This window comes from Pleurodeles waltl, chromosome 5 (assembly GCF_031143425.1).
Source record: "Pleurodeles waltl isolate 20211129_DDA chromosome 5, aPleWal1.hap1.20221129, whole genome shotgun sequence".
In the NCBI taxonomy this organism is placed as follows: domain Eukaryota; kingdom Metazoa; phylum Chordata; class Amphibia; order Caudata; family Salamandridae; genus Pleurodeles; species Pleurodeles waltl.
In genome coordinates, this window is record NC_090444.1 from 989,694,837 (window position 1) to 989,721,408 (window position 26,572).

Consider the following 26,572-nt stretch of genomic DNA (forward strand, 5'->3'; position numbering starts at 1 on the left):
CAAGGTGAGAGTAACAAAACATATATATTTATCATTAAACCCAATTAAAACCTTTATTTGAAATAAACATTTGCCATTAGTCTGTAGAACAGCCCCTAGAGGACACCACAATGAAAATACCTTTTGTAGGAAACATGGTCATGTTACCATATAGTTAGCCCCTTGAGGGCATAACCACATGAAAAGAAAGTGACTGAAAGTATTACAGTGTAACCATATATTTAGCCTCTAGAGGGCATAGTGTAGTACACATTTTCAGGGATAGCAGGCCTACTGCAAATTACAAACAAGACCCTTAAACACACAAACTACTCTCAGCTGTAAAGCAAAAGTTCCAACCACGAGAGAGGTTAAAAAGTCACTGAATGGAGGGAGGCTTTATTATTTTGGGATCCCAAATAACCTAGTGTGGGAACCCATAGATGAGCTAGACAGAGAGAACAGGTTGTGGTGAACGTTTTGAAGGTGGTCCTTTTGTCCTAGGACCACCACAGGCTGAGTTGTGAGCAAAATGTGTTGTAAAAGAATGCCCTGCAAAGCATTATCGGATGACCAAGAGCAGCAAATATTGTAGTATGTTGTCTGTAATGCTCAGAACCACCCCTAGAGGACACCACAATAAAAATATCATTTGTAATGAACATGGTTGTGTAACCATATAATTAGTCCCTAGAGAGCATAACCACATGAAAACAGAATGGCACAAAGTAATGTAGTGGTGCATCCATATATTTAGCCCCTAGAGAGCATAGTGCCTTACACATTTTAAGGTCTAAAAGGCCTACTACAATACTAGGCCCCTTAGAACAAAAACTACTCTCAGCTGTAAAACAAAAGTTCCAGCCACAAGAGCTTAAAAAGGCAGTGAATGGTGGGAGGGGTTAGTTTTTGGGGGGTCTCCACTAACCTATTGTGGGGACCCAGAGATGACCTAAACAAAAAGAGTGTGCCATGCTGAACGTTTTGGAGGTGGTCCCATTGTCCTAGAACCACCACAGGCTGCGTGGGCAAAAATGTTTTGAAAAATAATGCTTGCATGCTTCTCATGAGTGCAATGGATAGTGTAGAAGCGGCTCTCCGGCTATGCTTTGAGAGCCGCGTTGTAGGTTTCTGTGTTTTTTAGTAAAGCATTTATCAATTATAAGTGTTTTGGGGAAGGCTGTGGCGCATGAAGTGAGAGACAAAAGAAACGACTGATTAGGTAAAACTGTGAACAATGTGACCAGCCCTCCAATACCGCCGATGGAGTTTGCGCTGTTGAACCTATGAGCACTGTGAGGGCCATGGCTGCCATGGAGCTCAAAAGGGAGAGACAAAAGAAAAAAATAGTTCACCTATGCTGAAGTGTATCAGCAATCATGCAATTATCCATGTATCAGGGTCAGCCAGTCCTAGGGCGGGACAAATGTAAAGCATTTACCAATTACATCACAGGATTGTTGAAAGGCAAACCCACAAACAAGTGAAAGTGATGGGCGTGAGGTGAATGTGTTTAAAATCCCACAATACTTACAATAGGTCAAAGTGCTTGAACGCTCGACCTAAAAAAAACAAGTTATTCCCAGACTGCCCCAACATGCACCAGACAACCCTAGGGAAGAGGATGTGGCATAAGTGCCAGGGCTGCCGACTTTGGAGCTGGGGAACACTGTTTAAATCTCTGCGCCGGCTCAGCATCCTGTGATTCTGGGCACATCACTTAATCTCCCCTTGCTACCAAAAATGAATGTGTTCTTGTGTAATGTAACGGCTACTCAAGTTAAGCGCTGTAATACCTTTCAAGTTCGCTCTATTTAAAACTGCAAAAAAAAAAATAAAGTGCTCCACTACGTTTGTGTCGAGTTCGTGCTGCATAAAACTGCAAAGAAAATGTTTTAATAACACCTCACAGACATCAAGGTATCTCGCCGATCGTGCAATAATCCATGTAACATGGTCAGACTCCAAGGTGCTAACAAACCAGCCTCAAGTCAGGACAAACGTAAAGCATTTACCCAATGACATCAAGGGATTCTTGAAAGACAGGCCCAGGAACCAGTGAAAGTGATAGGCATGAGATGGCCGTGGTTAAAGTCAACAGGATAGATTCCAACATGTTGAGAAGAGCAGCGCTTGCGTGCTGCTATGCTCAACCTAAAAATGATAAATCCTGGGTTCAGGACTGTTTCATCAAACAGGCAGACTGCAAGGGAGGCAGCAGAGCTGAAGAAGCCTACCGTATGAGAGTTTTGCTTAGTACATAGGGTTCCTGGGGCTGCGCCATATTTATTGTATGTGAAGAATGTGCATGAAAGAATGCTATTGACCCGATTTCAGCTGGGTTTCATTCGGTGGATGCTGTTTTCCACTGGAGGAATTCTCCACTAATGATGTTTGCTTTTGCCTATATGATGAGCATTCATCACAGACCTTACTGCACTTTGTATTATTCGGTATTATTTTGCAAATGTCATTGCTTTTATACTAGGCACTTCCTGTTACCATTATTGTGCAAACTTAAGATAACCAAATGTAGAGCTGCTTTGCTTTTTCTTCAGAAACTGCAAGACTCTGAAGCCTGTTCTGCTGTTGGCTGCGTTTTTTAAAAGTGCTTTGGGTGTGAAGATGGCCTTGCTAGTTTAGCCTGTCTTTATTACTAGTGCTGATTTTAATGGTACTCCTAATATGTGCGATTTCGTGTGTATTTTGTGCTATGTTTTTAATTGTATTTTTAAAATTACGACTATAGGCACTATTTATTGTATTGTATTATGTTATATTTTGTATGTATTGCCTTTTATGATGTATGTTATAATGCTTGAATAAAGAAATCGAACTGACATACCCTGTTAACTCTTTACCAACACCAGTTGAGTCTGTATTTTTAGGCATTTTTTATACAGTGAAAAAGCAGGTAAACAACGTAATCATGTTTTTTAACTGAAACTATTTTGGAGATGTGAAAACCTAAGTTAATTCCTTTTTTATACTTACACAGGAATTTATTTGACAAATATTTTAAAAACTGAAGAGGGCAATCCAGATTTCCTTAAGCGTCATGGTAAAGAACTTGTTAATTTCAGTAAAAGAAGGAAAGTCGCTGAAATAACTGGTGAGATTCAGCAGTACCAGAACCAACCATACTGTTTAAGAGTTGAACCAGAAATCCGGGTGAGTAATTATTGCTCAGTACATAGAGTAACCAATCAGCAAGATAACCAACTTTAACTTTGTACAATTTAGACATTGCAAGCCTTTATTTTGTATATTTTCAAGGTAGTCAGGGTACCTTGTTTAACAACAGCTTAATATCTAATGAGGAAAAAAGAATATTCTTTGTTTAGGCTGCCTAATGGGTGTCTTTTTCTTTTATCGCTTCCATTACTTTAGTCTTCAGATGACTAGCTGGTTTTCAGTAAACTTTCTTGGGTTGTAGCAGTCCACATAGTGAATGCTTTTGGTGCCTTGTATGATCTACAAAATAAAGTATTTATTAGAATATTCAAACAATTTCAAACACTCTTACCTTGCAATGTAATGTTTTTGGTGACTCCTGACATAATACAGATGTTCATCAGAAGTTATAGCTGTCATGTAAGCGCATTGCGAAATTGTTGCTGAAACATAGTGGTACTGTACCTCTGTTAGTGGATTATTTGGTACTGCTATCTCAGGGCATAGGAAACATGGTTAATGTATTTAGCTGCCCCTGGCCGTAAGCCTGAACTTCCAACAATTGTTTGCATGTTTGCCATTAATATATCCTGCTGATGACTGTTTTTATCCTTAAATATCTCACCTTTAGAGGGAATGCATTCACCAGTATTCTGTTCTTGTGTCATTCTCATCTGAGGCAACATCTTTCTTTTCATGATGAGGATCTCCCTGGATACTCTCGGGAGGAAACTCTATGGGTCACGGGGCACATCCTGAGCCCTACCACCTCGTCCTAACTTCTTGTCTGTATGCAAGCTCCCACTTAAGTTCCTATGCACTCATTAACAACAAACATGCTTCCCTGTCCGCCTCTTAACTTCTCATTCTCTGTCAGCATTTACCCCATACTACATACTCAAGCAACACTAAGGTCTTGCATCCTCCCTTAGATGTGATTGAACCATTCCTTCCATCGCTACTCCCCCATAGTCCTGTGTTCATAGTTTAAAGCCCCTCACATTGGTTGCTTCATTTACCCTGCCCATTGATTCTTTCCCATGTTTTTCGCTCTCTTCATTCCATATCTCTGGGCTATAAGATCTTTGCAAACTGCTAACTCAGACCCATTATTGTCTTGCATTGCTCAGAGTGCACCTGCACATAACTCATAATTTCCTCTTCTTTCCCCAATAGTTCCAATGGCCTCCGTTGCTCACATAACCAGTTCCACAATTAGACACCTAAAAAAACCTCTTCCTAACCGCCTTTGCCTTTTTGCGGGGATAGACCATTTAAGAATATCATAGATTAGATGTAAGGAAATGCCTCCTTGGCATGGTTACCCCCTACCTTTTTGCCTTTGCTGATGCTAAGTTTTGATTGAAAGTGCGCTGGGACCCTGCTAACCAGGCCCCAGCACCAGTGTTCTTTCCTAAACTGTACCTTTGCTTCCACAATTGGCACAGCCCTGGCACTCAATTAAGTCTTTTGTAACTGGTACCCCTGGTACCAAGGGCCCTGGTACAAGGGAAGGTGGAACCGGAGCACCCCTGTTCTCCATAGGCGCCTATGTGTTTTGGGCACCGCTTTGACCTCTGCACCTGACTGGGCCTGAGCTGCTAGTGTGGCAACTTTGGGGTTGCCTTGAAGCCCCAGTGGTGGGCTGCCTATGCCCAGGAACTGAGACTTAGAAGTGTCTTACTTACCTCATAATCTAACCTTTACTTACATCCCCCAGGAACTGTTGAGTTTTGCACTGTGTCCACTTTAAAAATAGCTTATTGCCATTTTAACAAAGACTGTATGTGATATTGCTTTTGTTAAAAGTTCCTAACTTACCTGTGTGGAGTACCTTGCTTTTTATGTATTTACTTCAAATCTTGAACCTGTGGTCCTTAAAATAAACTAAGAAAATATATTTTTCTATATAAAAACCTATTGGCCTGGAGTAAGTCTTTGAGTGTGTGTTCCTCATTTATTGCCTGTGTGTGTACAACAAATGCTTAACACTACCCTCTGATAAGCCTACTGCTCGACACTACCACAAAATAGAGCATTAGAATTATCTAATTTTGCCACTATCTTAACTCTAAGGGGAACCCTTGGACTCTGTGCACACTATTTCTTACTTTGAAATAGTATATACAGAGCCAACTTCCTACATTAGGTTTAAAGTCTTTCCTGTTAACTAAGACACAGTGAGCCTGGGGGCTGATGAAACATTCTGGTTATATGATTCTGTGTTTGAGGAAATGTGTAGCAACATAAGGACATTTGTTTGAATCAGAAACCTAGCCTCCCAAGGCTGTTTGACTCACTGGGTACAGTAGGTGAGCAGATACGAAGTAACTCAGAGGAGATGATGTCAAGGTTGAGACAATACAGCACAGTTCAAATAAAGACATAGGCGCTCATTACAACCCTGGTGGTCGGTGTTAAAGCTGCGGTAATACCGCAAACAGGCCAGCGGAAAACAAAATGGGATTACGACCGTGGCGGAAACCGCCAACATACTCAGCCACTTTAACGCTCCAACCGCCACGGCGGTAGAAACAAACAGCGCGGCGGACTCCGCCAACAGACAGACAGAAGACAATGTACCGCCCACCCTTATCACAACACGGCTATCCGCCACCTTTTCCGGGGCGGAACCAACGCAACTAAAAACACGCCGGAGACAGTACACAGAAGGGAAAACACTCACCTTTCCACATCCCACGAGGAACCAGGACGCCATGGAGCCAGAACTGCAAATCCTGCCGGCGATGGTCTTCTTGCTCCTCTATCAGGATCTCACAGTGAGTACTGCACCTTCAACACAGGGGAGGAGGGAAAAGAGTGACACACACACGCAACACCCCCACCCCCGCCCTCACCCACAACACCATACACACATATACATGCTGCAACATTACATATACACCAAAGGAAATGATTTGAACGATTGTAATCAAAATAAATCCATCAGTCAAAACTCAAAATCCAGTATATACAATTATGTGCACCAACTACACAAGTCCTGATAGTGCACCAATCATTGTCCGTGGACCACGGGTCCAAAATGCATGGGCGAGGCCCACACTAGATACCTGACTCCAAACGGAGAGAACACTGGAGGGGCATCACATAGAAAATATACAGGCACCTCAGGGGGAGGAGGGGGCACCTCAGCCTGATGAACGCACAACGCCACTGCTCCACGAGGGGGCTCCATGCGCTTTGATGTATCCTAGGGAGTGCAAAGCCACAGTCTCTCAAGTCTTTACAGTGGGTGGTTTGCCCATTGATGTATCCTGGGGAGTGCAAAGCCACAGTCTCTCAAGTCTTTACAGTGGGTGGTTTTCCCACTGCTGCATCCTGGGGAGTACAAAGCCACAGTCTCTCAAGTCTTTACAGTGGGTGGTTTGCCCACTGCTGCATCCTGGGGAGTGCAAAGCCACAGTCTCTCAAGTGGATAAGTCTCTACTGGTTCTGGAGGGGGCTTGGTGCCCAGAGTGCTTCATCCTGCCAAGGACTGAGGTAGTGGATGTATCTCTCCACTGGTTCTGGAGGGGGCTTGGTGCCCAGAGTGCTGAATCCTGCCAAGGACTGAGGTAGTGGATGTATCTCTCCACTGGTTCTGGAGGGGGCTTGGTGCCCAGAGTGCTTCATCCTGCCAAGGACTGAGGTAGTGGATGCCTTTCTCCACTGAAAGTGATGCTTCATGGAAGCTGCCCAGGCTCCTGGAACTCACCACCAGCCTCGGACGACTGACCACTGGGGACGGCAGCCATGTCTGCGGTGGTGCCACTGGCTCAGGATGTCGTGGGGCCGCTGGCGGTGCTTGCGGCGGTGTCAGTCACGGGCTCTGTGGCGGCAGTTCTGGCGGCGGGCTCTGTGGCAGCAGTTCTGGCGGCGGGCTCTGTGTCGGCGGTGCTGGTGGCGGGCTCTGTGTCGGCGGTGCTGGTGGCGGGCTCTGTGTCGGCGGTGCTGGTGGCGGGCTCTGTGTCGGCGGTGCTGGTGGCGGGCTCTGTGTCGGCGGTGCTGGTGGCGGGGTCTGTGGCGGCGGGCTCTGTGGCGGCGGTGCTGGCGGCGGGGTCTGTGCTGGCGGCGGGGTCTGTGACAGCGGTGCTGGCGGCGGGGTCGGTGGCGGTCTTCTCCACCGTACAGGTTGGCCTCGACATGGTAAGAAGGTGTGACACTGGTCCCTCAGTCGGTGCCACCATGCCCTCTCCTGACCTGCCCTTCAGTTTCTGGCCCTTCCCCACCTTTGTCTTGCCACTATCATTTTTGTTTTCCCTGACCCCTTGGTGGCAGGTGTTTTCTGCTTCTCCCTCCGGGATGTGGGCAACTTTTTTAGCTTGGCAGGTGGCAGAATGTCCTTGCCCTCGCTCCATGGCACACTGGCAGCCCTGATGGTTGGCGCACTCCAATAGCCCGCAGTTGCTGGCACCACTGTGGCTGGGGATGTGGTGGCTGAGGTGCTGGGTTGGGACCTGGAAAGCCTGGCCCTAGGGGACGGACGGGGGGGGGGGGGAGGTGTAGGGAACAGGTCAATATTAGCCAGGGAAAAGTTTTTTTGAAACACTGGGACGGGTAGATGGAGGGGGTTTGGGAGTGGAGGTAGAGGTAGTGGTTGTAGGAGGTGTACGTCTGCTGAATTTGGGTGAAGGTGCACGGGCCGGAGGCTGTTGTGAGGTGGATGGCTGTTGGGTGGGTGTGTGCCTGCGTTTGTGTACTTTGGGAGGAGGGCTCACTGACACACTGGGAGAGTACACAGGGGATGTGTGAATGGCAGTGGAGGTTGGGAGTGCACGTGAGCGGTGTGTGGTGATGGGCGTGCTGGTGATGGAGGTAGTGGCTGAAGATGTAGTGCATGCAGGTGTGAGTGGAGACGAGACTGGGAGGGAGGAGGGAGACGTGGGGGAGGGGGACACAGTGGAGGCAGTGGATGTTGGTATGTCTGCATGGGTATGATGCTTGTGTGAGTGCCTGTGGGATGTGTGGTGCTTATGTTTGCCTGAGCCACTTTTGTGTGTTGAGGTGTGTGCATGCTGGTCTGATGGTGTGCTTGGAATAGGCTGAGGTACAGGGGATTGGGTCTGGGTGGAGGAAGTTGGAGGGGGGAGGCTGGACACAGGGACAATGGCTGCCATCAGTGCTGAGGACTGAAATGCTCTCTGTTGGGCTGCATGGACAGAATGAATGCCCTCCAGGTATGCCATTTGTTTGTTGCAAATGCCTCTCAACACCCTGGATGGCATTCAGAATGGTAGACTGCCCAACAGTGAGGGATCTCAGGAGGTCAATAGCCTCCTCACTGAGAGCAGCAGGGCTGACAGGGGCAGGGCCTGAGGTGCCTGGGACAAAGGAGATGCCCACCCTCCTGGGTGAGCGGGCACGGGACACGCGCTGAGGGGCTGCTGGGAGGGCGGTGCTGGTAGGGGGGGGTGGCGGCTGTACCTGTTGATGCATGGGGCACAGAGGGGCCCGCCACCGCAAGGGAGCTCCCATCAGAGGAGTCGCCGCTGTCACTGCTATCACCTCCTGTCCCTGCCATGGAGCTCCCCTCGCCCTCCCACTGGTGGCTTCAGACTCTGTTGTGTCGCCTTCCAGGGCCAAGTGGGATGCAGCTCCCTCCTGCTCCGGTGCCACTGCTCCTCCGCCTGATGATGCTATTGCACACAAGAACAGAAGAAGAAAGACATGTTCAGTGCATGCAACACCACTACCATTGGCAGACACTACAGACACAGCAGCCCTCTGCACTACGCCATGCACTTATAGTTCCTAGATTATTCACATGCCCATGGGGTACAAGGCCTAAGCCCGATTGCTGCACACATGGAAGTCATAGGAGCCTGACTAGGTGTAGATGGCACTAACCACTAGTGGGGTTAGGGTTCCACTGAACCTGCCTCACAAGGGACCTTGCCTACCAAGCTCGCCCTGGCCTAGGGGAACCCACTGCTCACCTCCCCCACCCAGATACCGCATAATGCACGCAGAGTCAGATGAATGTGACTGTACTCACCCCCTTGTGGCTGCTGTGATGCCCTCAAGCGCCCATCCAACTCCGGATACGCCACCGCCAGGATCTCCAACATCAGGGGGGTCATGGTGCGACGGGCACCCCTCCCACGTTAGGAGGCCATCCCCAGCTGGGCCTCCGCCATCTTCTTGCTCCAGCCGCGAAGGTCCTCCCATCTCTTCCGGCAGTGGATGCTCCGTCTGTGGTGGACCCCTAGGGCCAAATATCCTTCGTCTGGTGGGCGCTGACCTAGAGGAATAGTACAGGGGAAAAAGAAAATCAGTGCATGACGCTTACATTGTGAGGAATAGCAGCAACCCTTATGTGATGGGGCGACTCCAGAAGCACCGTGTGTGGCTAATAGGTGAAGATAAGGACCCTATACAGTGTGAATAGTTGTCTGGGTATGGGGTTGTCCCTACGGGTTAGTGTGTGTCTAACAGTTGTCCCTCGAAATTTGCAGGTGACTCTGGGTACCCCAACCTGTCATGGCTACTGACCCCAGTGAGAAATCCCAGGACAAGGGCAGAGGAATGCTACAATGAGGCACATGGGTGAACTAGGAGGGTGATCGAATGGACTTTCGGCCTCCTGAAGGCCAGGTTCCGGTGCCTCCATATGACAGGTGGTTCTCTCTACTACTCACCAAAGAAGGTGTGCCAGATCATCGTGGCCTGCTGTATGCTACACAACCTGGCTTTGCGACAACAGGTGCCTTTTCTGCAGGAGGATGGTCCAGCTGGAGATCCTGTGGCAGCTGTGGAGCCTGTGGACAGTGAAGAAAAGGAGGCAGAAGAACAGGAAGAACAGGATATCGACAACCGAAACCACGTTATCCAGCAATACTTCCAGTGAGACACAGGTAAGAAGATGTCACTGCCTCACACATCTCATACTATTGTTTGAGCTATCATAAGTCTGTCATTTTCACTCAGTGTATGGACCCTGACTTGTCACTTTGCCTTTTCATTTAACAGATGTGGGTCCCACTTTGTGACCTCTCCTATATTTCCTCCAGCCCTACATCTGTGTTTCATCGGTACGTGGACAATTAAATTGACATTGCTATATTCCATAGTTATTGCAATTACACATTTGTGAAAGCACAGACTGACTCCAGATTGTTTTGTGATCGAAGTGTGTTTATTTCTGTGCAAATAAGTGGAGGGGGTTGTAAAATGGGCAGGGGTGATGCTGGAGGAATGTCCATGGCAGAGTCCAGTCTATTTGTTTCACAGGTGCATTGTCCGAAGGGGCATATGAAGTGGAGCAAGGGCAGTTGAAGGATGGACAGGGTGACATAGTGGGACAGAAGGGTGACATTCAGGGGGGAGTCTCATTTCCTGGCGGGGGTCTGGGCAATGTTCTCTGTCTTTTTCCTGGATCTCAGGGACCGTTTGCGGGGTGGCTCTCCATCTGCAGGGGTTGGGGTGCTGGTGTCGTGGTCCTGTGGTGGTGCCTCCTGTCCACTAGCTGAGGTGGAGGGCTGTTCATCATCTAGGCTAGTGTCAGGGGCCCCTTGTTGTGCCACAGTGTCCCTCCTGGTGTTGACAAGGTCCTGCAGCACCCCTACAATGGTGACCAGGGTGGTGTTGATGGACTTCAGTTCCTCCCTGATCCCCAGATAGTGTTCCTCCTGCAGCCGCTGGGTCTCCTGAAAGTTGGCCAGTACCGTTGCCATCGTCTCCTGGGAATGATGGTACGCTCCCATGATGTTGGAGAGTGGGTTCCCTGGGGCTGTCCTCCCCCTGTCGCACAGCAGTCCTCCGAGTTTTCCTGTTCCTGTGTCCCCTGAACCGTGTGCCCACTGCCACTGCCCCCAGGTCCCTGATTTTCTTGGGGTGGTGGGTTTGCCTGGGTTCCCTGTAGTGGTGGACATACTGCTGCTTGACGTGTCCTGGGGACAGAGGGATGGGCCTGCTGGGTGGGTGTTGTGGTGGTGTTTCCTGAGGGGGGAGGCTCTGTGATGGCTTGTGCCAGTGTCAGGGGAACCAACTGTCCCGAGGTCCCAGATGGGCCAGGCTGGTCATCTTGATCCAGTTGTGCAGAGCTGCTGTCATCACTGTGGGCCTCTTCTGTGGGGGGACTGGGTATGTCTGGAACCTCCTGTCCAGTGATGTTGGGTAGGGGTCCTGCAGGGGTGTAAAGGCATGATTATTGCATCTGTGTGTGCCACCATGTGCAATGGGTGAGTGACCCTGTACTCCAGTGCTTGCATTCTTGTCTAGGTCCTTGTGCGATATTTGGTTTGGGGTCTGTGTGGGTATCTGTAGTGTCCATGCTTTGGTGTAGCATGCAGGGCTTGGTGTTGGTATGGGTGGGTTGTGATAGTGGGACATATGTGAGGTGTGGGAGTGATGGGGGTGAGGGTTGAGGGTATGTGATGGCATGCAGGTAGGGTGGGGGATATAATAGTTGAGTTGACTTACCAGAGTCCATTCCTCCTGCTACTCCTGCGAGGCCCTCAGGATGCAGTATTGCCAAGACTTGCTCCTCCCATGTTGTTAGGTGTGGGGGAGCAGGCGGGGGTCCACCGCCAGTCCTCTGTACTGCAATCTGGTTTCTGGAGACCACGGAACGCACCTTCCCCTCTAGATCGTTACACCTCTTCCTGATGCCATCCCTAGTTCTTGGATGCTGTCCCACTGCGTTGACCCTGTTGCCGATTCTGCGCCGTAGCTCCATCTTCCTAGCAATGGAGGTGTCCTGCACCTGTGATCCGAATAGCTGTGGCTCTACCCGGACGATTTCCTCCACCATGACCCTGAGCTCCTCCTCAGAGAACCTGGGGTGTTGTTGAGGTGCCATGATGTGGTGTGGGTGATGTGTGAGGTGGTGTGTGTTGTGATGTGTGAGAGGATGCGTTGTGTGTAGTTTAAGGTGCATGGATGTTGTGTGAGTGATGATGTGTGTCTGTGGATGCTAGTGTTGTTTCTGGTGAGGTCTTTCTCTGGCCTTCTTTCGAAATTTTGGTAGTAAGGGTTTAAGGGTTTGTGGGTGTGTGTTTTATATTGGATTGGGTGTGTGGGAGTGGTGTATGTGTATCAGGTGTGTATTTCGAATTGTCCAATGTGGTTGTGTTTTGTAAATGTGTGTGTATTTTGAGCGCGGCGGTGTGTACCGCCAGTGGAATACTGCAGTTGAAAGACCGCCGCATGGATTCATGGGTTGTGTGGGCGTATTCCTGTTGGCGTGACGGTGGAGGTTTTGTTATCGCCAGTTTATCACTGACCTTTGGTGTGGCGCACTTGCGGGGGTGTCTGGATTATGGCGGATTCCGAGCTGTGGGTCGTAATAGCTGCAGCAGAATTCCGCGGCCGCAGCGGTGTGTTGGAGGTCTTCTGCACGGCAGTAAGCGGGATTTACCGCCAATGTTGTAATGAGGGCCATAATGTCTGATGGATCTACATAAACTGGAAAACACCAAGAGTAGGCTAAACCGCACACAGTGCCTTAGTTGTTAGCAAACAAACACCTCTTTTTTTTTTTTTTTTTTTTTTTAAACTGCATCCCACCTTGATGAATCTGTACATTTTTGGTGTTTACAACAAACTGTCTGCCAAATTCTGTGCAACTAAGGGATGTGGAATTATATCAAAATCTACTTGTCCAAAGTACAGGAGCCTTCAGAAATCTGGTTGTTCCATTAAAAAGAAAAAAATCACAACACTTTTGGTGACTTTCAGCAAGAAGTGAAGCTATAGTAAAGTTCTAATTATATCAGAGCACAGAGTAGCCTCTGCGATTTAGTAATATCGAGGTTTGTATTCAAGTGAGTCTCTGATTTTGTCATGTCTCCGCACATCTACACAGGGGGTGCAAATAGACGGAAAGCAGTAGTTCCAGTTCTAAAATGCCCTATGAGTCTTTGCACATCCAAAAATCAACATGTCTAGTGTTATTTACCCACTCGTTTCCTATCTTATCCTTGGAAAAGATTGGGGAAGGGAAAGGAGATGTACAGAAAATGAATTTGCTATTGCTGAGCAGTTTTTGCATGCCCATATTTTCGCCTGTATATTTGTTCAATCAAAAATGAAGTTTACTAAACTTTGTTAGGAGTATGGCTTACAGTCCTCAAACTCATTTGAATTTCTGAAAGTTATAAACCTGCCCAAATGCAAGGATATATATTCCAAGCCAAATTAATCTCAACTGATAGCGTGCCCAGATCCTGATGTGTTACTGCCAATACTCAATCCATCTATTTCTGACTCCATACCATTACTGCTCAGTTGCACACAGAGACTGCACAAACTTTTGGTTTGGACCTGGGTCAGCCATATGGAGATGTCAATGATGGGTAAGAGTTTGCCTCACACTATGATGAGGATAACTGATAGATTGATCTGCTAGATTCCAATGGCTTTGATATTTCACCCAATACTAGGTTGGTTGCCCACATGTATCCTCAGGACCAGCAACTGATAAAACTATGTTGTTTGCGAAAGTCATTAGGAGTGCTGCTGAAGACCTTGAACCTCCCACATTGGAGGTAAAAACTAATACACTAACTGAGGTCCTTTAGCCCGGCCACACACTGACCGAATGTCTTCTGCCCCTCACTGAGACTTTCACTGATTGGACATTTGGGCTGACCCATTTTCTGGCTCTCAAGTAAATCATCAAAGTGGCACTGTCCCATGGATAAACTCCTTTTATTTTATTTTTTTTATTTTTTTTAAATAAGCATCCCAACTCCTAAGAAGTTGGTGATGCATGTGTCTACTTCTGACAGAGTCCTAACGTATGGAAACATTTGGCAAGAGAATGCCTGCCTTGCCTTGAGGTTGACCAAAAACCGATGCCTCCTAGGGCATTACACCCTTGCACTCTGGGACAGAGTAGGTGAGATCTGACCAGCTGTCCCAGAAAACGTACAGGCTTTCTTAGTCCAAACGATTCAGGATGCTCGGAAGGCAGCTAAGTTTGTCATCTGCTTAAGCCAAGACATCACTGACTGGCTAGAAAGGGCTATTTGGATAAGTGTGGTGCTCCGGCACCATTCATGGACGAGGTCTACAGGATTCTCTGGGGATATGCAGATGTCCCTTCAATGATTCCTGCCTCTTCTGCAAAAAGACAGACTCAGCCCTAGAGCGTTTTCAAGAGAGCTGAGCTGCAGCACTCTTTGGGTCTTTCAGCACCGGTTCAGCAATCCTAAGGCAGTTTCACTCGGAGGATAAGCCAGGGGCTTGGTGTCTCAGCAGCATCATGCTCCATTCAGCAGCATCTTGCTCCACCACCCCCACAGTAGGCACCTGTGCCTTTTCCAGTAAAGCCCATGGGCCCAGCCGTCAAAAACAGGCCACCTGAGGCAGTGTACATCCCAATCTCCCACCCCTCAAGCCACAACTTCTAAACATCTTTAGTATGCTCTTAGAAGCACATAGCTCTCCTTCAGGGGTGGTGTAGCATTACACCTGACAGGTGGGTGCCTCAAATTTTCTAGTGGGCTACGCTTTGCCATTACTTTTTGGCCCACTGCACCATCCACCTACATCAGCGCAGCCTTTGAAGGACCATCCATTTGCTTTATGCCAGGTGGTGCATCCCCTTTTGCCCAAATGAGCCACAGTGAAAGTATTGCTCTCGGAAATGTTTTAAAACTGGATAATATTCCTGCTATTCCCTGTGCTAAAGGATGGAGGCCTTCATTCTATTTTGGATCATCACCTTTTCAGTGCCTTCATTTGAAAGAACAAATTAAGGATGTGCACTCTTACCTAGGTACTTCCTGACCTGGAACATAGGGGTTGAATCTGCAGGATACCTATTTTAACATCTCTCTCCTGCAGGCCCTAAGATGCTATCTGCGGTTCATGGTGGGCACAAGCACTTTCAGTTGGCTGTGCTCCCTTTCTGCCTCACCAATTCCCTGGGTCATGGCGGTGGTCGCTGCCCATCTTTGGAGATCCGGACCCTTTCTTCCCCTATCTCAATGACTGGCTGTTGTGATAGGCTCATCAGTCAGTCTTGAACCACCTCCAGACGACAGCAAATGTCCTTGCTTTGTCTTTCAATCAACCTGCCAAAGTCCCACCTGGCTCCTTCTCCTTATACTTTCAGGCCTTCCCTCTGGATCAGTGAGTACAGGATATTCGGGTTAGAATTCCCAATGGTTCAGCCTCAGGCTTGAGGCTCAGTGAGAATGGCTTTGAGGTATGTTGGTCTTCTGGCCTCCTGCATCCCGGTCGCCTACCATGCCAAATGCTAATGAAACATGCAAGTTCTACAATGGGATCTGAAGTCTCAGTGGGCCCAGCACCAAGGGAAACCTGCGTGTGAGATTCTACCCAGGTTTTGAATTAGATTGCGCAAGATCTGCAGTGGTAGCTGCTCGACTGCAGTTGAACCAGTGGATGATCCCTCTCCCTAACCCACTAGAGTTATTGTGGTGACATACATATCACTGTTGGGTTGGGAGAGTACCTTGGAATAGTGGAGATCAGATGACTCTGGTCACAGCGGAGGCCCAGCTTCACATCATCCTGCAGGAGTTCGGGTGATTCCTTTGCGTTGAAGGCCCTCCATAAATCCATCAAACAGAGGCTGATGCAGGTTCTCACAGATGGCACGATCACCATGCAGTACTGCAACAAACTAGGCAGCTTGGGGGTCTTGAGTCCTGTGCCAGGAGGCTCTGTGTCTATGGAACTGGCTGAATCATCACAGCATTTCCCTAATTGCACTCTACCTGACAAGATTTTAAAACACAAGAGCAGACAAATTCATCCAGCGATACCTAGTGGATCATGCAGAGCTTCTTCCAGCAATGGGGAAAATCTTGGCTCGATCTGTTCACCACTGCCGACAACTTGCAGTGTCTAGGTTTGGCGTGCTAAAATTACTAAGAAGGCTCTCTTTGGAGACACATTCTGCCTACAGTCTAGCACAGGACTGTTGTATGCCGTCCCGCTGCTATGTCACCAGTCCCTAATTCTGAGGAATAAGAACAACAGAGCCCAAGTCATCATAATGCCTCCAGACTGGGCAAGGAGGTTGTGCTACCCGGATCTTCTTGGCTTGAGCATCTGTCTTTTGATCAGGCTGCCACTTCTGGAGGATCTTCTGTTGCAGCAGAAGGGCAAGGTCTTGCATTTGGGACTGTTAAATTCCACACATGAAAGGTGCAGGTTAAAGCTGCAGCTGTTGATCTCCTTCGATCTCCCTTCTGAAGTAGACCCTCCTAATGTTGTTGATAAAATCATGGACATCATCCACAAAATCATCGTACACCGGGCACTATGATAAATTTGTGGCATGGTGCAGCCCCCTTCAGCAATACCCATTGTAAACCAAACATCTAACAGTGACTTCTGACCCCAGATTACTCATTTTAGAATCATCCCCAGACATCCGACTGGATCTTGAAATTTTTTAGCTGTACCTCTTCATTCTGGTGGGTGGCATGGTACGGCTCTGCTTTGGCATCATCTGCGCCAGTAGTGACGTAGGTGGTACCTATATAGGTGCCACCTTGGCATGCTGATGTCAGTCATTTCCGTTCCGCACCAGATAGCGCACATCCATTACGAGCTAACCCTCAGTCACTTTTTGACTGACTTATTTTGACATTTGTTTACTACTTTTTGAGAAAAATCCTTTTTACTGGTGTGACAGGGATATGCCCCAAGAAACCAGCTGGTTTCAAACCATGTGGTGCTTGTCACAGGACGGATGTATGTGAGAGACCACTACTTGGTCTGTCTATGGTGCCTTGAGAAAGACCATGACTCAAAGGCCTGCGAGGATTGCCATCCCATGCACCTAAAGATGCTAAGGGAGTCCTCCCCCCAAGCTCGTCGCCGCCCTATGTCAGATGACCTCATAACATTGAAGATCCTAGTTGCGTAGAAAGGCTTTGGACCGCTCACAGAGCGCAACCCGATGGTTGTCAGTCCCGTCAAAGTCGTCATCGGAGAAGTCACACAAAAAAAGAATTCAAGAAATCATAGAAGTCGTCGACTTATCTGCATCCATCCAAATCCTCGCACGAAACAAGTGTGTATCAGTATTCCAAGACTACGCGGACCCCAATCTGGATCGGCTCTGCACTTTTCCGATTTTGCCAGAGTGATCTCACTCAACCTCATTATTGGGAGGCCCGACACCTCTGGGAGCGTCTTCGTTCTCCATTGGTTCAAGAGGTGCCCCTACTGGATTCCTGCTGGATTCCTGTGAGAGTTCCAAGAGACCATGCTCCTCTATTTTTGGGAGGCCCGATACTTCTGGGAGTGCCTTCGGTCCCCATTGGTTCAAGAGGGGCCCCTACTGGATTCATGCTGGTGGGTACACCTGTGGCACCAGTCCGGCCCCATGGGTCTGGTGCTGGACCCTGAGCGGCACAGCCAGCAAGAACAAGACTTTCTTCACCACCTGCTTCAGTGCAGACAACGCTATCCCCATCGTCCTCACTGACAAAACGGAATTTGTTCCAGCACTTTCCGGATCGGAACCAGGGCATATTGTCTTTGACAGACCTGGTACATTGTTTGAATGGGAGGGGTAAGGTGACCCTGATGAATATCGCCACTCTTTGGATGATACCAAGGACAACTGTTATGAGGATCTGGTGGATGCCAGTGGGTTAAGCACCTCACCTGACACTGGCTAGGTCTCCTCTTATACTGTGGAGGGGGCCCTCTTTTGCTGTGGTAGTGCATAAGGGCGGCTGAGGTCTTGGACCTTCAGTTGCCTTGAGTGGCAGTCAACAGTAACATCTTGACTGAGGTGTTTTAACCGGGCACTGCCCCTTCTGAACCTATACTTTCTTTTATGAAGCCCTAACCAACGTCTTTCTCAGGAACTGGTCCAAGCCCTTCAAAGGGGCTCCTGTGCACATCACGATTGCCTGCTGCCACCACACTGCTCCAGGGGACCCCATTTTCTTCACCAACACCCCACTCCAGAGAGCTTTCTGTTCCACGCTTCAACCTCCATAATTAACCCTGGCACGTTCCCTTCCATTCCACAGTATAGGAGATCCAAGAGACTGGATTTCTTTGGCAAGAGAATGTTCTCTTTTGCCAACCTAGCACTGCAGTCGGTGAACACCCTGTGCATCTTAGGCCAGTACTCTTGCACAATCTGGGATTCGGTTATGCCAGTGCTGCCATTTATCTCAGAAGAGGCCCAAACCATACTCTCTGTCTATGACCAGCTCAAGAAATGCAACAAAGTTCGCTATTCGTTGCAGTCTGAACGGGACCAACACGCTGGTCACAGTGATTTCTTCATCCTTGACCCCTCGGTGCCACACCTGGCTGAGGAGTACTGGCTTTTATTGGGATGTCAAAGCACAATTTATGGACATGCTCTTTTCAGAGAGAGGGTGGACTGAGCACTAGAGTGCTTTAATGACTCAAGGGCTAAGAGCCAAGTCTTGGACCTTTCTGTGGCCCCTTGTCACCCCCATTCTGCCTTTCGTCCCTTACGTGGTGACAAAAGTTGTATCCAACCTTGTCAGTGCCCTTCCTGCCAGCACAGCCAGCAGTTTTCCACACCTTTTTCATGGCTGAGGACACAGTTCCCTCAGACCACATGGAACAGGTAGCCAGAAGTCGAGCCAGCCCACCACCCTGCAACTGTAACCTCAAACCTCCTTTAGTTTGCCTTCCTACCATCATGGGCATCCAATGGGAGGTGGGATACACCATCACATGCCCCACTAGAGGTCAATAACATACTGTTGGATACTACAGGTTGTACAAAGGAGCTAGTCCAACGGTTCCCTAGTGCACCATCAAAACTTGCTAGGGGTGCTGCACACCAAGCACACAGTTTGGGAACCACTGTTGTACCATACCTCCTCGAGACAGATGAGATCATGAGAGAACCTTCCAGGCTGACTACATGCAGACTCTGCAGGCAATTGCTGTGCTGTTTACAACTGAATACCCTGCAGCCTGAGGGATTCGCTTGTTGCAGTGGTGTTCCCTGCGTAGTCTTGGAGTTCAGTCAGAAACATTTTTTTTCGGCGCAGCACAGCACAAAACATTTGTTCTTTGGCGGCCTTGCATTGGTCCGGCCACGCGCGGCTAAACTATGACAGACAAGTAAAATAAATTAATAATTTCTGATGGCTACAACTACCTGTGGATTCCTCACCTTATGAATTCTCCCATTGCGCCAGCATTTGACGGAAAACTTTCTCCCCAGCTCTCCACGTTGACGAGGACGTCACAATTTCACGGCTCTGCACGCTGCTCCGTCTGATGTCATCATGACAATAAGAGGTCCTTGCTGGCGTATTGACGTCCGTTCCCTTTTTTTCGTGCCTTCGACGCTAACGGTTTTCTCTTAACTCTCGAAGTTATTGTTTCGAAGGTGTCTGATTGTACTCTGTTACAATGTGTCCTCCTAAAAAGTCAGGGTTTAAACCTTGTCGGGAGAGCTGGGGTCAAATGTCTGTCACGGACCCTCTCAAAGACTGCTTATGGTGTCTCAGTTTGGACCACGATGGAGGGGAGTGCGTGTCCTGCCAAAGGATGAATCTGAAGGCACTAAAGGAAAGAGAGACTAAAATCTTTATAGCTAAGGCAAAGAAGAAGCACAGAAGACATTGGAGGTCTAAGACTAAAGACTCATCATCCCCTAAGTCTCATAAGAAGAGGCGTCGACACAACTCTCGGCGTCGTTCTTCTTGAGGTCGATCTCGGTCTCCATCCAGATGGCGTCGTACGACTTGGGAGGTTAGTCCCACTGTATCTCCCCAGCCTCAACGTCCTCGGGCTTCGTCGGCGCCATCTCTCATTGTAGTGGTTGAGTCTCCAGCGGGTCCCCACTTTTCACCTGGACCTCATGAGTCGGCGCCACAGGTTTGCATCCGGTCCAAGCACTGCATGAAGATTCGAGGTTTCCTGCCTTCCCGACTATGGGAGCAGATCCGGCGGCATTTCTGAATGCCATGTTCAATATCTTCAATAAGGCTATGGCCCCTGCTGGTGCACTGGCTGGTCCCATGGGTCCTTTGGCATTCTCTTTGGGCTCTCCGGCTCCATGCAAGTCGGCTCTGTTCGTGCTTTTTTATCAGGCTGAGGATGCTAGTTTGGCGCCGATGACTTCCCTCATAGGCCTCCGGCGGCGATGACATCGTCGCTTGGACAGGCGACGCCTATGATAGTGCCTCATATGCCAACGCCGCCGATGGAGTTCGCTCCGGCGCCGGATGGATCCCGGTCGGGACGAAGTGCATCTCCTTCTTCTCCTGGTCCACGCCCATTGCTTTTGAAACCGTCGACGTCCTCAAACTCCATGTCGACGCCTAGATTGGAGGCCAGGTTGAGGTCGCGGAGGAGGGCGTTGAGGCTCTTGGAAGAGCAGGAGTACCAGAGGCAATTGATGGAGGAAGGAGAGATTGCTGAGCCCTTGGGAGAATTTTAGGGCCTGGACTCAGCTAGTGGTCTGGACACTTTCCCTGAGTGGGATCTTTCATCTCCAGGGGAGTTTACTGAGGAGGCAGCTTCCTTTCACTCAGTTATCAAGAAGGCTGCAGAATTTTTAGATCTTCCTTTGCCAGCTGCTGAAGTCAAAACTAACATTTTAACTGAAGTATTACATCCTTCTTCTACTTCAGCTGAGCTCTTGCTCCCATTCAGTGATGCTCTTACGGACCCAATCTTAGAGATCTGGAGAAAGCCTGTAACATCACCAGCTGTGTCCAGAACTGTTGCGAGAAGATAGAGTTGCACCGGATGATCTGGGATTTTTTGTCACAACATCCAACTCCGTAGATTTTGGTAGTCCAGGCTTCGTGTTCGGCTCGCTCTGCCCCAGGTCCTTTTCCTGTTACTCCATCGGACAGGGAGACCAAGAGGATGGAGCAGACAGCTAAGAAGACTTTTCCATCCTGCAGTATGGCTCTGAAGTCGGTTAATGCAACCTGTGTTTTGGGCAGATATGTGCATGCATTGATGGACACTGCTAGAGCTGTGGTGCCTAACTTGACGCAGGATATGCAGGAACAGTTCCATGAACTCCTGTTGGACACACAGGCTGCGGCCAAGCAGAATATCCAGTCTGGTCAGGATACTACAGACTCAGTGGCCAGAGCGGTGGGTACTTCTGTTGCCATTAGGAGACATGCATGGCTGAGGTCTTCTGGATTTTCATCTCATGTCCAAACAACTTTATTAGACCTGCCTTTTGATGGAGAAAAGTTGTTTGGGGCCAAAGCAGACTATGCCTTATATCGCTTTAAGGACAGTAGAGCTACAGCGAAATCTTTGGGGCTGCAGGCTTCCACATCAACTCCTTTCAGGTCCTTCAGCGGGTTTGGCCGTGGAGCCGCTTTTCGTGGGAGACCTCAATCCACGTCTCAACAGTCTGCCAGCCTTTCCTATAGGTCCTTTAGAGGGCGGGGGAGGATTAGAAAGTGAGGAGCCACCCAGCAAAACCCTGCCTCATCTTCTTCCTCTGGGGGAGCAGAACAAGGAAAGCAGCCTTAGTTTTCCATCCATTTTAAGTTATGCTTCTCCCGTAGGGGGAAGGTTATTTCATTTTCTCCACAAGTGGGAGTTAGTCACATCGGACTCCTGGGTACTGAATATTGTGGGGAAAGGGTATGCCCTTCCCTTTTGGGAGTTTCACCCTCCCTTCCCTCCACGTCCTTTATTTTGTTCAGAGGATCATCTTCTGTTGCTGCAACAGGAGGTTCAGGTCCTTTTATCAAACGGCGCAGTGGAGTTGGTTCCAGAGCAGGAAAGGGGTCAGGTTTGGTATTCAAGATATTTCCTGATTCCCAAGAAGGATGGTCGATTGAGACCTATCCTGGATCTGAGGATTTTGAATTGGTTCCTCAAACAGGAGAAATTGACGATGCTGACCCTAGCGCGTGTACTTCTGGCGTTAAACAAAGAGGATTGGATGGTGTCGGTAGACTTGCAGGATGCTTACATTCATATCCCCATTCTCAAGTCACACAGGAAGTATCTCCGGTTTGTGGTGGGGTCGCAACACTACCAGTATGCGGTCCTCCCTTTTGGTCTTACTTCCGCACCTCGAGCCTTTACGAAGGTGTTGGCGGTGGTTGCAGCGCATCTCAGAAGGAAGGGAGTATCGGTATTCCCTTACCTGGACTACTGGCTGATCAAAGCCAAGTCCCCAGAGCTTATGCTGTATCATCTCCTAATGACAACACAGTTGTTCAGTCTGAGTTTTACGGTAAACGTACCCAAGTCTCACCTGGTGCCCTCAACGCCTCCTGTTCATAGGGGCAGTACTGGATACAACATTGAATCGGGCATATCCTCCGCCTCAGCGGATCCAGGACATTCAGGCGTTGATTCCAATGTTTCAAAAAGGAGCGGGTGTTCCAGTCCTCAAGGTCCCATGTCTGCTCGGTCTGTTTGCTTCTTGCATTCTATTGGTCACTCATGCACGTTGGTACATGAGGGCTCTCCAATGGTGCCTCCGCAAGCAGTGGTTTTAACACAAAGGGGATCTCGACGAGTCGATAACGATCTCCAGAGACGCTGCAGTGGATCTACGATGGTGGGCGGCAATCTTTCCCAAGGAAGGCCGTTTGCTCTACCACTTCCAGTGGCCACGGTCATAACGGATGCTTCAACGTTAGGGTGGGGTGCTCATCTGGGGGACCTGGAGATCAAAGGTCTTTGGTCTCCAATGGAACAGACTTTTCATATCAATCTGTTGGAATTGCGGGCGATCCGTCTGTGACTCGAGGCCTTCCTCCCGTCCCTTCACGGTCAGTCAGTTCAGGTGTTGACAGACAACACTACCGCGAAGTGGTACATTAACAAACAGGGAGGAGTAGGGTCGTATCTTCTCTGCAGAGAGGCTCTGCAGCTCTGGTCCTGGGCTCAGGACAATCGGATTTGCTTGGTAGCAAATCATCTGGCCAGAATTCTCAACGTACGTCCGGACAGTCTCAGTCGCCATTTCTCGGCCGATCATGAGTGGCGTCTCCATCCAGAGCTGGTCCTTCACATCTTTTGGATGTGGGGTTTTCCACAGATAGACCTGTTTGCCACTCCAGAGAACGCACACTGCCCGTCGTTCTGCAGCCTCCAGTATCCGGTGCAAGGAGCTTTGGTGGATGCGTTTCAGATGTCTTGGTGCGACTAGTTTCTTTGCGTATTCCCCCCGTACCCTTGATTCCTCGGGTTCTGAGGAAGATTTGCCAAGATCGTGCTCAAGTCATTTTAATAGCTCCGGATTAGCCGAGAAGGGTGTGGTACACGGACCTTCTTCAACTCTCACTGTGCCCTCCGCTCCGTGTCCCTCAGGTTGATTGAAAGGGGCAATCTGAGTTCTTTCTCTCTCCCACCAGAAGTAGTGGATGTTATTTTATCAGCCAGGCGACACTCCACTAAGACTGTTTATTCCAGCAGGTGGGCAAAATTCGTGGCTTGGTGTGGAGAGAAACAAATTGATCCCTTGAATGCCCATTTGTCTGATGTTCTGTTGTCTGCTTTAACTTCAGCACAGAAGGGTTGTGCAGTTGCGACTGTCAAAGGCTATTTGTCGGCGCTGTCAGCCTCTCTTTGCCTTCCGGATCAGCCTTCTTTGGTTAAATCACCTATTAGTTGTTAGGTTCTTGAAAGGTCTAGCAAATACGTTTCCTCCCACTCCGTTTCGTATGCCTCAGTGTGATTTAAATCTGGTTTTGACTTTCTTAATGGGTTCACCGTTTGAACCTATGCATTCTTGTTCTTTAGGGTTGTTGGTCTTTAAGACAGTTTTCCTAATAGCTATTACGTCTGCTAGGCGTGTGAGTGAGCTTCAGGCTCTTAGTGTCAAACCTCCCTTTACATCATTCATTGCTGACAAAGTGGTGCTGAAAACCAGGGCGGCTTTCCTTCCTAAGGTTGTCACTCGTTTCCATATGGGGCAGTCTATTACTCTTTCTTCTTTCTAACCTCCTCATCATCCTTCAAAAGAGGAAGAAAGACTCCATCACTTAGACCTGAGAAGGGCTCTCAGTTTCTATGTTGAGAGAACAAAGGACTTTCGTTTGGATGACCAACTCTTCTTTGGATATGTGGGCAAGATGAAAGGCAGAGCTGTCCATAAAAGAACCATATCCAGGTGGGTCATTTTTTGCATTAAGATCTGTTATTCATTAGCAAAGAAGATTCCTCCTGAGGGTATTAGAGCTCATTCTACCAGGGCTAAGTCTGCCACTTCAGCTTTGGCTAGAGGTGTTCCGAAAGTAGATATTTGTAAGGCGCAACTTGGGCTTCCCTCCATACTTTTGCGAAGCACTACTGCTTGGATTCGGAAGTCAGGATGGACGGCCGTTTTGCATGTTCTGTGTTGCAGGATTTCTTGGTGTGACTAGTCAGACACCCACCTCAGAGTGCAGGACTGTTTTGTGATTCTATTGATTCAGTGAGGAATCCACAGGTAGTTGTATCCATCAGAAGAACAAGTTACTTACCTTCAGTAACGCTTTTTCTGGTGGATACTCTAGCTACCTGTGGATTACTCACAGACCCACCCGCCTCCCCGTTGCCTGTCTGGTCATACCAAGACTTTATTATTATAAGTGTACATATGTTTTGTTTACTTTATTACATAAATAAATGTTTTGCTTGTACTGCATCCATATGGCTATATCTATGTCTAGATGTGCTATTGTGAGATTGTTTTTCACCTGTTCGCCTCAAAGGCATGTAAAAAAGAGTGAAACTGACGTCAATATGCCGGCGAGGACCTCTTATTGTCACGGTGACGTCAGACAGAGTCGCGTGCGGAGCCGTGCAATTGTGACGTCCTCGTCGACGTGGAGAGCTGGGAAGAAAGTTTTCCGTCGAATGCTGGGGCATGGGAGAATTCATAAGGTGAGGAATCCACAGGTAGCTAGTGTATCCACCAAAAAAAGCTTTACCGAAGGTAAGTAACTTCAAGCGTTAAGACCAGCCTCACATGATGGTTCCAGTGCTACAGCAGTTATTTTATCCAATTGTTCCTGGTCAGTGCCATGAGAGTGGTGTCAGGTGCCCCCTCCGCACTCACTGTTTTTTGGATGAGGGAGCAAGTCACAGACAGTGACTGATAGATATTTGCATCCGGTTCCCGAACAAAATTAATACTAGCAGCTTCTGGTCATGTAATTCCTTGCACTCCATATTCACCTGTTTTAGGAAATGTTGTTTCTGTAATGTTTTCATGCTGCTCATGCTCGCATCAGTTCCTCGATTGTGTAGGGCGGCTGTTAGTGTACGTGTGTGAAAGGGTGCGCTGCACTGTCTCCCCTAAGTCAGATTGCCTCTTGCATCCTGAGTAGAAGATGCTTTGGAAACCTGTTATCTTGAGCAAATGATAAGATAAGACACGAGCTGACTCAAGGTGATTGACCCACTCCCCAGGTGGGTTAGTGTAATACGAAATGAACATGTGTTGCGCTTGGCAAGTTTTTCTAACCTAGATTTCAGGCAGAACAGTAGCCCTTCCTGATGCTTTATCAGGAAACCCAAACCTTTCAAAAACACATTTCACTTTATCCCACGTTATCTAAAAGCATTTGAATTTTCCAGATGATGTTGTTTTTGAGTATTTCTAGTGTCTGGATTAGTTAAAGGTTATGGCCCGGAGCTTCTCACTGTGCCTCAGAGCATCTCACAGCGGTGGGTCAAATAAAGGTCTGTCCAACCTTTGCCCTTTCTGCAAAGTGATGTTCACGTATGTGCCAATAGCAATTTCTATTTTCTATGAAAGTGTCTGAAGTAGTAATACATAGATGTCAAAATACTGATAGCATGAAAAGAAAATGGTATGTTTACAGGTGAGGACTGAGAGGGTGGGGTGTGGTGAAGGGGACCATGCAAGTAGTGCATGCAGTAGTAAGAGATGACATCTAAGATGTGCAGATTGGGAATTGCAGATGAAGAGAAAAAGGTGTAAATTGCTAACAATAAAAGACTGCAGATGAGAGCAGTGTGAAGGAAAAACTATAGTGATGAGATTTAGAAACACTGAAGACCACTAGCCTTTTCACAGATCCTAGTAAAGTTTAATTCACAATCAAATCTTTTCAGGCTCAAAATATTTTCAAATTTAATTACTCCAAACACAATTTTTATTACTCATTTAGCTAGCATCGTTAACAAGGATTGCCAATGCCAATAGAGCTGTCTTCTTTTAAGGGTGTGTTCATTGTTTGTGATATGTCTAGATATAATAATAGAACATTCTGATTCAAGTACGAACTGTAAAAAAAAAATTGACAGAAATTGTTGCTCAGTGTCTCACTCATTTGACAGTAGAATGTCACTCATACACACACTGAAAGCACCAAAGTGTCAGACATAAGCAGTCTTATCCACATGGCATCACTAAGCATATGTTGAGCTGCATGATGGTTTAGGAATCTAGAAGACAGATGAGAAATGCACACACATGCATTGTGTTTATCCTACCAGGGCTTCTTTCCTTCACTTAAAGGGCTTTTTAAATGGTGGC

The 26,572-nt window shown here is 48.1% G+C and overlaps 1 protein-coding gene across 1 annotated transcript in view; it reads left to right on the top strand.

The window, feature by feature from the left end:
* SOS1 (SOS Ras/Rac guanine nucleotide exchange factor 1) overlaps positions 1-26,572 on the top strand; it is a 453,501-nt gene that overhangs the window by 282,542 nt on the left and 144,387 nt on the right. The window contains exon 18 of the mRNA XM_069235148.1: positions 2,978-3,150. Within this exon, the coding sequence (XP_069091249.1) occupies positions 2,978-3,150 (173 nt within the window). The remainder of the gene's footprint in view (positions 1-2,977; positions 3,151-26,572) is intronic.